Source organism: Gallus gallus, chromosome 19 (genome assembly GCF_016699485.2).
Source record: "Gallus gallus isolate bGalGal1 chromosome 19, bGalGal1.mat.broiler.GRCg7b, whole genome shotgun sequence".
NCBI lineage: Eukaryota > Metazoa > Chordata > Aves > Galliformes > Phasianidae > Gallus > Gallus gallus.
Genome location: NC_052550.1, coordinates 194,481 through 205,571, shown reverse-complemented (window position 1 = coordinate 205,571; position 11,091 = coordinate 194,481). Strand labels below are relative to the sequence as shown.

Genomic DNA, 11,091 nt, shown 5'->3' with positions numbered 1-11,091 from the left:
GTAGCGCTCTTCACCTCTGTCAGTACGGTGGTGGACGCACCGGCGAGGGCCGAGACCTGTGCCCCTTCGGGGGAATCCCCGGGGGCGTCTGGTGCATCCACTCGGGCAGATATGGCAAGAAAGCAAAAATCTACCTGATGGCGCTGGAAGGGCGGCACTGCCCGCGGCCGGCCTCCCTTTGCTATTTGCTTCGTTTCTTCTTCGCTTCAGCACGCGGGGCAGACATCAGGAATGCAAATGACTGATAAAGCAAGCATCAGCCGTTTCCAACGTTAGAAATGTTGTTAGAAAGAAAGGCTTCAGGAAGCGGTGGCGCATTCTCCCGTGGGCAGCGGTGAGGACAAAGGAGTGACAAGCAAGTATACATAAAGGTACATTTTATTAACGACTTACTCCTATCGCTGGCATCCAACAGTAAAATGGGCAAAAGCCCAACCCGAGGCACGAGGCAGGGAAATGGAATCAAAGGGAAACCGGCAGATGGTCGCTCTCTCTTCCCCTCCCTTCCGTTCCAGGAAAGGAAACCAGGCCTTCCAGGCTTTGCTGTTTTCACTCCACGATGAGAGGGGTTGTGTAGAGGGAATGCCGGATTCCAAACGTGGATGCAGGCGCCTGGGGCTTGATCAGCGTCACCTGGAAGGGCGAAAAGGAAAGGCAGGTCAGCGAGGGCCCTTCTCTCCTCTGCTGCCCTCGCTCCCTGCTGTCCCGCACCCCTTCCGATCCCAGACAGTCCCTGGTGCCTCTCCGGGCAGGGCTGAACGCCAGCGCAAAGCCGGTGCAGCTCCCTGCTGGAGCAGAGCTGGCTCGGGGAGGTGGGCTTACGGGCACCTCCTGTCTCGGAGAGGGCCGGGTGTGCAGCTGGGAGCTCGCAGCTAACTCTCTCTCCTATGCTGGGGGCATGCTGCTTGGAGCCCTTCTGAGCTGCGTCCCCCAGAAGAGCTTGGGAAGGACCAGCGCGTCCCATTGAAGGGAAAAGGAGCAGAGGGAGGAAAAGCTGCGTGCTGTGCTGTCCCTCCCTCCCTCCCTCTGCTCGCAGGTGGCACGAGGGCAGGGGGCAGGCCTGCTGTCCTGCACTTGGTCCCTGCGGCCAGGAGCTCTTGGGCTGGAGGAAGCCTCAGGGGAAGGGGGAGAGGCGGTGAAGGCCGCGCTTGTGAAACAGAGGGGAAGAGCTGAGCAGCTGCCTTACCCGGCCTACGCTGTAGTCTGCCGGCCCGGGCTTCGCTGCTTTGCCCTCTCCAGCTTTTGGTCGGGCTGCCATCGTGTACGCGGGCGCCCTGGTCTTGTAGGCATCCACAGGCACTTTGGGGAGCGCCGCAGGACCCGGAGTCTGCAAGAGAGTCACGACCATACAGGGCTGGGGTCACATTCAAGGCTCTCTCTTTCCCCGGCAGTCTGCGTTAAGCAAAGTTGCAGCAGGCTTGGAAGCCCCTGTGGCACAGGGGGAGCAGCCCAGGTTCGGATGCTAACGCGGAAAAGAGGAGCGGCAGAGCTCACCTTGGCAAGGTCTTCGTCAAACCGACCTCGCTGGCTCCTTCCCCTCACAGAGTAGCAGGGGCTGGCCGATGTGTAGACTGTGTTGGGCCCCATCAGCCTGGGCAGCGTGTAGGTGCCAGGACCTGCAGGAGGAGCAGCAGAGAGCGTGTGCGCGAGGGGCTGGAGGAGACGGAAGCAGCAGAGAGGGGCAGCCTGCCCAGCCTGCTGGTGGGAGCAGGAGGGAGGTCTCGCCCCTCTGCCAGTTCCTCCCTCTACTCTGGCACTGGGCCAGCGCCAGCAGCTCCGAGCCTGAGCAGCCGCAGCCGCTGCGGGCCCAGAGGTGTTGGTCGTGCAAGAAAGCTTGCGGCCCCAGCGCCGCGTCCTGCCGCGCAGGCTGTGCAGTAGGCCCGCTGCTGGTGCTGAGCAGCAGCCCGTCCCTGCGGGATGCTCAGGCTGAAGGGTCTGCCTTTGCCAGGGTCAGCGTACCTGGAGGGTGGTCTGTCCGGAGGGGCTCCCGCCGGAAGGCCATGGACTGCACCGGTGGGCACTTGAAGACGTGCCTGTTGGCTGCCTCGGTGCGGTAGTCACCTGGGGCGGAAGAGAAGAGGAAGAAAGCCGTGAAGCGCCGGTCTTCTTCTTCTGCAACCGCACAGGCACTGTCCCGAGGAAAGGGTCTTCTCAAGAGCTGCAGAATTGCCGCTGGGGGACACAGGCAGCACGCGGGGACGCTCTTCTGTGCCCCGCCGCTATGCCCTGCCTTGCTGTCCCTCCCGTCAGCCCCCTGCCGCTTGTTCTTTTTGGACACGGGGTCCTTGTGCCCTCGGCCCGTGGCCCTGGGCAGCTGTCCTTCTCCGAGGGCGTTTATCGCTGCTCAGAGCGGTTTGCGTTCTCTCAAAAAAGACCTACAGCTCCATCAGGGCGCGAGCTGGCCCCGGGCAAACGCGCCGCCCGCTCGTCTTGTCTGGGTGAAGTGCTGCACAAGTGGTACTCACTTGGTCCGGGAGTGACGGTGGTCTTCGTCGCGGGTCGTCCCCGGAGCTGGGCGCCCGGAGCCACGTACTTCCCGTTCCTGGTGATGGCGGGCTCCACAAAGTAGCAGGGACCTGGCCCGCAGCTCCCTGCCGCAGGCGGTTTGGTCCCTCTAAACGTGTAGGCGGGGGCACGGGCTTTGGTGGGGCTGTGGCCCACATAACCTAGGAGGAAAAGCAGAAGAGAGCACACCCCTGTGCAGCTGCACGTCTCAAGCTCCGTTGGAACAGGCGCAGTTAGGCGCCGGGCCCTGGCCCCGACATTCCCTTCCCGCGTGACTTCTTCCTCCAAGAGCCCTGGAGGCGAGCTGTGCCGGGCCTCGGACGCGCACAAGAGTCAGTCCCTGAGTGCAAACGGCTGCGCGAGTGCCTTGCAAAGTCACCGCAAAAAGACAGCGGAGTTTTGGCCAGCACGCTGCCTGTACCCGCACCACGCGTGCAGGCACTCCACAGCGAGAGCCCCCTAAGGGTCAATTGTTCTGCAAGACCCCGTAACGCCTCTCTACAGCTGCAAAGCTGAGTCTGCGCTGGCCAGAAGCGGGCCCCTTTTTTCCCCGGGCCACAAGGAGCAGCGCCAGCGGCACCGGCCTTCCTCGGCCAGGCCTGGCTCGCGGCTGCGCCAGGGAGCCAGGAGGCTCTGACAGAACGGGGAAAGGCTCGGGAGCTGCTCTGCCCCGCCATGTCCCCGGTGCGCCTCACGCCCTGGGGATGGTGGCTGTACCTGTTGTCCCCGGGATGGAGTACTGGGGCCCGGGGCTGGGGAACTGGGCCGAGATGAGGCCGCGTGGGCGATGAGGTCTCCAGGTCCCCACCCAGGCTCCGTCCATGCTGGCAGGCATGTGCCTCCAAACCTAAAGGCAAGAACAGAGGAGTTACTGACGGGCTGCCCCAACAGAGGCCGCAGGTGAGCTTTGCTTCCCGCCCCCCGCGTCTCCTCTGCTCAGCCGCAAGCTGTCCGCCACGTGGCTTGCAGCTCCTGAGCCGGAAGGGCCGGCAGCAGTTTTCTCCCGCTCACTGCCAGTCCTGCCAGTCTCGTGCTGCATGCCCCTCGCGCACACCGGAGCTCAGCCCGCACCCTGCAGCTGGGCTCTGCAGCCTGACGTGTGCAGGAGCTCTCCCTCACCTCTCTGAGCCTTGGAGGACGAGCGCGATGAGGCTGAGCTAGTCTGCTGCTGGGGCTGCTCTCAGGCCACAGGGCACGGCGAGCGGCTGCGGGCAGCACAGCTCACAAATGAGGCGCCTGGAGCCAGCGGCCAGCTGTCCTTGGGGAGGGCCCGGCGTCGTCATGGCAATGCATTGTGACAGCACACGGGCTCCGGGTGATGTCATCTGTGCTGTGACATCTCCTGGCTGGCCTGGAGCCACGCCCGCCACGCCTTTTCGGCCTCGCACCCCAACCAGTACAAAGCCGTAGCGCACGCTGCCGACACCTGCAGATGGACTGAGCTCTCACTTCTAGCCACGTGCCGCCCGGGGCTCCTGAGGCTCGGTCAGCGTCACCTGCAAGGGAGAGATTACGTTACTTCGAACCTACGGAACATTTCTGAGAATGACACTCTGTTCTTGGAGCTCTGTGTGTATAGATGTATATAAAAATAAATATACGAGAGCCCTAAAAGCACAGCTGGGACACCCGTCTGGTGTTCGTATACAACGCGGCACAGTTTGAGCCTCAGAAGTTACTTCAAAGTCCCGAGGGTGCTAATGCTTTCATTCCCTCCACTGCCTTCTTCCCAGGGAATCTGTCAATGGGCAGAGAGATGTTTTCACGGGTTCCCTCCTCCCACCCTTCTCCTTTTCTCCCCCTCAAAGTTTCTGGAACGTTCAAACCAACAGAATCCCGTTGTTCACATTGCCACGTCTTCAGAACGTGCTTTTCACTATCAGTATCGGTCGGGGATCTTCCCCCAAAGCTGCGTAACGTTGAGAGGCAGAGGGTGTGGAGGAACTCAGGAGAAAACTTAGAGAAGTGGACGCTCCCGGTGTCACGGAACTCCCCTCCCAAACTCCCGCAGAACCCTGAAAGCTCAGGCAGCTATTGAGGAGAGGAAGCTTGCGGCCCCAGCAGGCCTACCTACGGAGGCACCGATTATTTGGGGCCTGGCTTAAGAGCACATGAGGGAGTTTGAGGAGCTGCTTCGTAAACGATCAGCACTGAAGCGCAGCTCCTTTTAGCACCCTGACTACCAGTTCAAAGTGGACGTTTAAAGGAAAGGTCCCCTCCACACGACGTGCTTCTGATGCTACTTGCAGTAAGCGGCTGGTGGTGATTCCACCACGGGCTCAGAGGGGAAACCCCGATCATCCAGCAATTCTGGAAGGGATCTGGGAGGTCTCTTCCAACCTTAGCGAGCCCGTGAAATTAAGCAGGCCTGGCAAGCCAGGCAAGGAGCAGCGCGAGCACGCAAGCCCTGCGGGGGACACCACAGGATCTCCTCCTGCTAAGTCTTAACGCAGCAGCTGCGTGCGTAACCCGCGCTATCGCAGCAGCGCTCCTCTCCTGCGGATGCACAAAGCCTTCGGCTCGTCTCCTACACGAACACACAAGGCAAGAGGGAAAGGTTCCCATTTGTGCTGGATACCTACCGTCACCGCCTCCTCCACGACTTTCTGGCTTCCCCTTTAGCTACAAAGAAGATATTTCCTTTGGAAGCGTCACTCCGGCACGTCGCCGGGACAGCTCCCGCAACACACGCAGGTGCGCCGTAACGCCGCCGCAGCAGCGGGCAGCGCACAGCAGGCGTTCCGGCGGCGAGCGAGCGGCCCCGGGCAGAGGGGGCGGCGCACCCGCCCGCGCCCACCCCGCGTCCTGCTCGCGCGAGCCCCGCGCGCCGCGTCCCACCGCTCCTCAGCGACGGCCTCCGAGCGCCGCTTCAGGGGAAGCCCGCCCCGCCCGCGCCCGCGCCCGCGCCCCTCGCCGGTACCGAAGAACTCCAGCCAGTTCATCTCGCGGAGCGCCGCGGGCAGCCGGAGGAGCTCCACGTCGTACAGGTTCTCCATCTCCTTGACCAGGCGCTCCCCGTTCGTCCGCAGCTGCTCGACCCGGCTCCTCACTGCGGGGACGGACACGGCGTCGGACGCGGCCCGGGCCTCGGCGCGCCCGCCCGCGGCCTACCCTCCCGGTCGAAGTCCTTCAGGAAGGCGCTCAGCTTCCTGCCGCGCGCGCCCGCGGCCGCCTTCCTGCGGGCAGGAGCAATGAGGGCCGAGAACGGCGCTGAGCGCACCGAGCCCCGCTCCTGCTCCCGCACGGCGCCACAGCACCGCCCGCGCCGCGTTCAAACCGCCGCCCGACGCGCGCCTGCTGTCCAATCAGAGCTCCGCGAGCGGGCGGCGCAGCCAATCGGCACCGGCGCGGGTGTGATGACGCACGGCGCGGCGACCGCCTCCGGGCCGCTGTGCTGCGCCTGGCCGAGGAGCGAGCGGTGGAGCCGGGCCTGAGCGAGCTGCTGCGGCGCGGGCCGCGCTGCCCGTCGTTGGCCGACGCGCTGGAGGGCCTGCGGGACGCGGAGCCTTACTACCGGCACCTGCACCGTCCCGTGGCGGGGCGGGGCGGGGGCGGGGCGGGGCTCCCCGGCCAGGGCTGCGGCTGCGGCTGCGGCTGCGTGCAAGGAGGAGTTTTGGGAGGCCACTCAAAGATGTCAAATCGGGGATTCCAAACACTGTGCGCTGTGCTTCTGAGGCGCTGCGTTGGCTTCCATCGCCACCGGTACGCTGAAGGAATAAGCGTGGCTTACAGTGGTAGTTCCGGAGGTCCGCGTACCCAGTCTTTGGTACTGGCCGAGCTCCAAGTCTGAACGGAAGCCCTTCAGAGCAACGTGGCATTAGGACTCATGGCATCATAGAATGGCCTGGGTTGAAAAGGCCCACCACGATCACCTAGTTCCAACCCCCTGCTATGTGCAGGGTCGCCAACCGCCAGCCCAGGCTGCCCAGAGCCACATCCAGCCGCATCCCCTGAATGCCTCCAGGGACGGGGCATCCACAACCTCCTTGGGCACCCTGCTCCAGTGCGTCACCACCCTCGGGGTGAAAAACTTCTTCCTCCTCATATCTAACCCAAACCTCCCCTGCCTCAGTTGAAAACCATTCCCCCTTGTCCTATCGCTACCCACCCTCGTAAGCAGCCGTTCCCCGTCCTGTTTATACGCTCCCTTCAGGTACTGGAAGGCCACAGTGAGGGTCCCCCCGGAGCCTTCTCTCCTGCGAGCTCAACAGGCCCAGTTCCCTCAACCTTTCTTCATAGGAGAGGTGCTCCAGCCCTCTGCTCATCCTAGTGGTCCTGCTCTGGACCCGTTCCACGATCGCTTCTTGTGCTGGGGGCCCCAGGCCTGGGCGCAGTACTGCGGATGGGGCCTCGCAAGAGCCGAGGTAGAGGGGGACAATCACCTCCCTCTCCCTGCTGGCCACCCCTTTCTTAGTGCAGCCCAGAGCAACCGTTGGCCTTCCGGCTGCAGGCGCGCACTGCTGGCTCACGTCCAGCTTCTCGTCCGACCAGGACCCCCGGGTCCTTCCTCCGCAGGGCTGCTCTCAAGGAGCTCTTCCCCCACTCTGAAGCGGGCCATTCTTTTCTTATGGCGCTGACGCATGGGGATCGCTCCGCCCAAACTGCGCGCAAAAGAGCTTCAGCTGATGCGTGTCTCTTGTGTCGTGCATGTTCAAGGTTTTTCCCAGACGGCACGCACGTACTCAGTACTTTCCCTGACATCACTAACGTAGGGTTCTGCGTCCTTGCACGTGCTCGGTCTTATCTGTGGTGGCGGTCCTAATCGGTGCCTCCGACCTTCGATGGTCTTCCACGATCGCTCTCCTCCGCATTGGTGAGCACCAGGTCTAGTAATGCTTCGCCTCTGGCCGATCTGTCCGATACCCGGAGCAGAGATGTTATCATCAACAGGCTGCAGCAGTCTCCTGGATTGCTTGCAGCTCACCTTGCTCTTTTCCCTGCATATAGCTGGGTGGTTGAAATCCTCCTTCCGGAGGAGAGCTTGGAGCATGACGGCCCTTGTAGCTGAAGCCAGGCGGCCTCATCAGCGGGCCGGGGTAGCGCTCTTCACCTCTGTCAGTACGGCGGTGGACGCACCGGCGAGGGCCGAGACCTGTGCCCCTTCGGGGGAATCCCCGGGGGCGTCTGGTGCATCCACTCGGGCAGATATGGCAAGAAAGCGAAAATCTACCTGATGGCGCTGGAAGGGCGGCACTGCCCGCGGCCGGCCTCCCTTTGCTATTTGCTTCGTTTCTTCTTCGCTTCAGCACGCGGGGCAGACATCAGGAATGCAAATGACTGATAAAGCAAGCATCAGCCGTTTCCAACGTTAGAAATGTTGTTAGAAAGAAAGGCTTCAGGAAGCGGTGGCGCATTCTCCCGTGGGCAGCGGGTGAGGACAAAGGAGTGACAAGCAAGTATACATAAAGGTACATTTTATTAACGACTTACTCCTATCGCTGGCATCCAACAGTAAAATGGGCAAAAGCCCAACCCGAGGCACGAGGCAGGGAAATGGAATCAAAGGGAAACCGGCAGATGGTCGCTCTCTCTTCCCCTCCCCTTCCGTTCCAGGAAAGGAAACCAGGCCTTCCAGGCTTTGCTGTTTCACTCCACGATGAGAGGGGTTGTGTAGAGGGAATGCCGGATTCCAAACGTGGATGCAGGCGCCTGGGGCTTGATCAGCGTCACTGGAAGGGCGAAAAGGAAAGGCAGGTCAGCGAGGGCCCTTCTCTCCTCTGCTTGCCCTCGCTCCCTGCTGTCCCGCACCCCTTCCGATCCCAGACAGTCCCTGGTGCCTCTCCGGGCAGGGCTGAACGCCAGCGCAAAGCCGGTGCAGCTCCCTGCTGGAGCAGAGCTGGCTCGGGAGGTGGGCTTACGGGCACCTCCTGTCTCGGAGCGGGCCGGGTGTGCAGCTGGGAGCTCGCAGCTAACTCTCTCTCCTATGCTGGGGGCATGCTGCTTGGAGCCCTTCTGAGCTGCGTCCCCCAGAAGAGCTTGGGAAGGACCAGCGCGTCCCATTGAAGGGAAAAGGAGCAGAGGGAGGAAAAGCTGCGTGCTGTGCTGTCCCTCCCTCCCTCCCTCTGCTCGCAGGTGGCACGAGGGCAGGGGGCAGGCCTGCTGTCCTGCACTTGGTCCCTGCGGCCAGGAGCTCTTGGGCTGGAGGAAGCCTCAGGGGAAGGGGGAGAGGCGTGAAGGCCGCGCTTGTGAAACAGAGGGGAAGAGCTGAGGCAGCTGCCTTACCCGGCCCTACGCTGTAGTCTGCCGGCCCGGGCTTCGCTGCTTTGCCCTCTCCAGCTTTTGGTCGGGCTGCCATCGTGTACGCGGGCGCCCTGGTCTTGTAGGCATCCACAGGCACTTTGGGGAGCGCCGCAGGACCCGGAGTCTGCAAGAGAGTCACGACCATACAGGGCTGGGGTCACATTCAAGGCTCTCTCTTTCCCCGGCAGTCTGCGTTAAGCAAAGTTGCAGCAGGCTTGGAAGCCCCTGTGGCACAGGGGGAGCAGCCCAGGGTTCGGATGCTAACGCGGAAAAGAGGAGCGGCAGAGCTCACCTTGGCAAGGTCTTCGTCAAACCGACCTCGCTGGCTCCTTCCCCTCACAGAGTAGCAGGGGCTGGCCGATGTGTAGACTGTGTTGGGCCCCATCAGCCTGGGCAGCGTGTAGGTGCCAGGACCTGCAGGAGGAGCAGCAGAGAGCGTGTGCGCGAGGGGCTGGAGGAGACGGAAGCAGCAGAGAGGGGCAGCCTGCCCAGCCTGCTGGTGGGAGCAGGAGGGAGGTCTCGCCCCTCTGCCAGTTCCTCCCTCTACTCTGGCACTGGGCCAGCGCCAGCAGCTCCGAGCCTGAGCAGCCGCAGCCGCTGCGGGCCCAGAGGTGTTGGTCGTGCAAGAAAGCTTGCGGCCCCAGCGCCGCGTCCTGCCGCGCAGGCTGTGCAGTAGGCCCGCTGCTGGTGCTGAGCAGCAGCCCGTCCCTGCGGGATGCTCAGGCTGAAGGGTCTGCCTTTGCCAGGGTCAGCGTACCTGGAGGGTGGTCTGTCCGGGGGCTCCCGCCGGAAGGCCATGGACTGCACCGGTGGGCACTTGAAGACGTGCCTGTTGGCTGCCTCGGTGCGGTAGTCACCTGGGGCGGAAGAGAAGAGGAAGAAAGCCGTGAAGCGCCGGTCTTCTTCTTCTGCAACCGCACAGGCACTGTCCCGAGGAAAGGGTCTTCTCAAGAGCTGCAGAATTGCCGCTGGGGGACACAGGCAGCACGCGGGGACGCTCTTCTGTGCCCCGCCGCTATGCCCTGCCTTGCTGTCCCTCCCGTCAGCCCCCTGCCGCTTGTTCTTTTTGGACACGGGGTCCTTGTGCCCTCGGCCCGTGGCCCTGGGCAGCTGTCCTTCTCCGAGGGCGTTTATCGCTGCTCAGAGCGGTTTGCGTTCTCTCAAAAAAGACCTACAGCTCCATCAGGGCGCGAGCTGGCCCCGGGCAAACGCGCCGCCCGCTCGTCTTGTCTGGGTGAAGTGCTGCACAAGTGGTACTCACTTGGTCCGGGAGTGACGGTGGTCTTCGTCGCGGGTCGTCCCCGGAGCTGGGCGCCCGGAGCCACGTACTTCCCGTTCCTGGTGATGGCGGGCTCCACAAAGTAGCAGGGACCTGGCCCGCAGCTCCCTGCCGCAGGCGGTTTGGTCCCTCTAAACGTGTAGGCGGGGCACGGGCTTTGGTGGGGCTGTGGCCCACATAACCTAGGAGGAAAAGCAGAAGAGAGCACACCCCTGTGCAGCTGCACGTCTCAAGCTCCGTTGGAACAGGCGCAGTTAGGCGCCGGGCCCTGGCCCCGACATTCCCTTCCCGCGTGACTTCTTCCTCCAAGAGCCCTGGAGGCGAGCTGTGCCGGGCCTCGGAGCGCACAAGAGTCAGTCCCTGAGTGCAAACGGCTGCGCGAGTGCCTTGCAAAGTCACCGCAAAAAGACAGCGGAGTTTTGGCCAGCACGCTGCCTGTACCCGCACCACGCGTGCAGGCACTCCACAGCGAGAGCCCCCTAAGGGTCAATTGTTCTGCAAGACCCCGTAACGCCTCTCTACAGCTGCAAAGCTGAGTCTGCGCTGGCCAGAAGCGGGCCCCTTTTTCCCCGGGCCACAAGGAGCAGCGCCAGCGGCACCGGCCTTCCTCGGCCAGGCCTGGCTCGCGGCTGCGCCAGGGAGCCAGGAGGCTCTGACAGAACGGGGAAAGGCTCGGGAGCTGCTCTGCCCCGCCATGTCCCCGGTGCGCCTCACGCCCTGGGGATGGTGGCTGTACCTGTTGTCCCCGGATGGAGTACTGGGGCCCGGGGCTGGGGAACTGGGCCGAGATGAGCCCGCGTGGGCGATGAGGTCTCCAGGTCCCCACCCCGGCTCCGTCCATAGCTGGCAGGCATGTGCCTCCAAACCTAAAGGCAAGAACAGAGGAGTTACTGACGGGCTGCCCACAGAGGCCGCAGGTGAGCTTTGCTTCCCGCCCCCCGCGTCTCCTCTGCTCAGCCGCAAGCTGTCCGCCCGTGGCTTGCAGCTCCTGAGCCGGAAGGGCGGCAGCAGTTTCTCCCGCTCACTGCCAGTCCTGCCAGTCCTCGTGCTGCATGCCCCTCGCGCAA

At 63.4% G+C, this 11,091-nt stretch overlaps 2 protein-coding genes across 2 annotated transcripts; both read right to left on the bottom strand.

Moving 5' to 3' along the window:
- Positions 1-360: 360 nt before the first annotated feature.
- On the bottom strand, positions 361-3,669 carry LOC121107224 (outer dense fiber protein 3-like). The gene is made up of 7 exons (XM_040650293.2): positions 3,625-3,669; positions 3,223-3,352; positions 2,466-2,666; positions 1,960-2,061; positions 1,495-1,616; positions 1,187-1,327; positions 361-633 (listed from the first exon to the last, which is right to left on the bottom strand). Exons 2-7 carry the CDS (start codon positions 3,338-3,340, stop codon positions 550-552), a joined length of 768 nt encoding a protein of 255 aa, XP_040506227.1. The 5' UTR covers positions 3,341-3,352; positions 3,625-3,669; the 3' UTR covers positions 361-549.
- A 4,720-nt stretch (positions 3,670-8,389) lies between these two features.
- Positions 8,390-9,147, bottom strand: LOC107051249 (outer dense fiber protein 3-like). Its single transcript, XM_040650131.2, has 2 exons — positions 9,038-9,147; positions 8,390-8,869 (listed from the first exon to the last, which is right to left on the bottom strand). Exons 1-2 carry the CDS (start codon positions 9,128-9,130, stop codon positions 8,414-8,416), a joined length of 549 nt encoding a protein of 182 aa, XP_040506065.2. The 5' UTR covers positions 9,131-9,147; the 3' UTR covers positions 8,390-8,413.
- Positions 9,148-11,091: the final 1,944 nt, after the last annotated feature.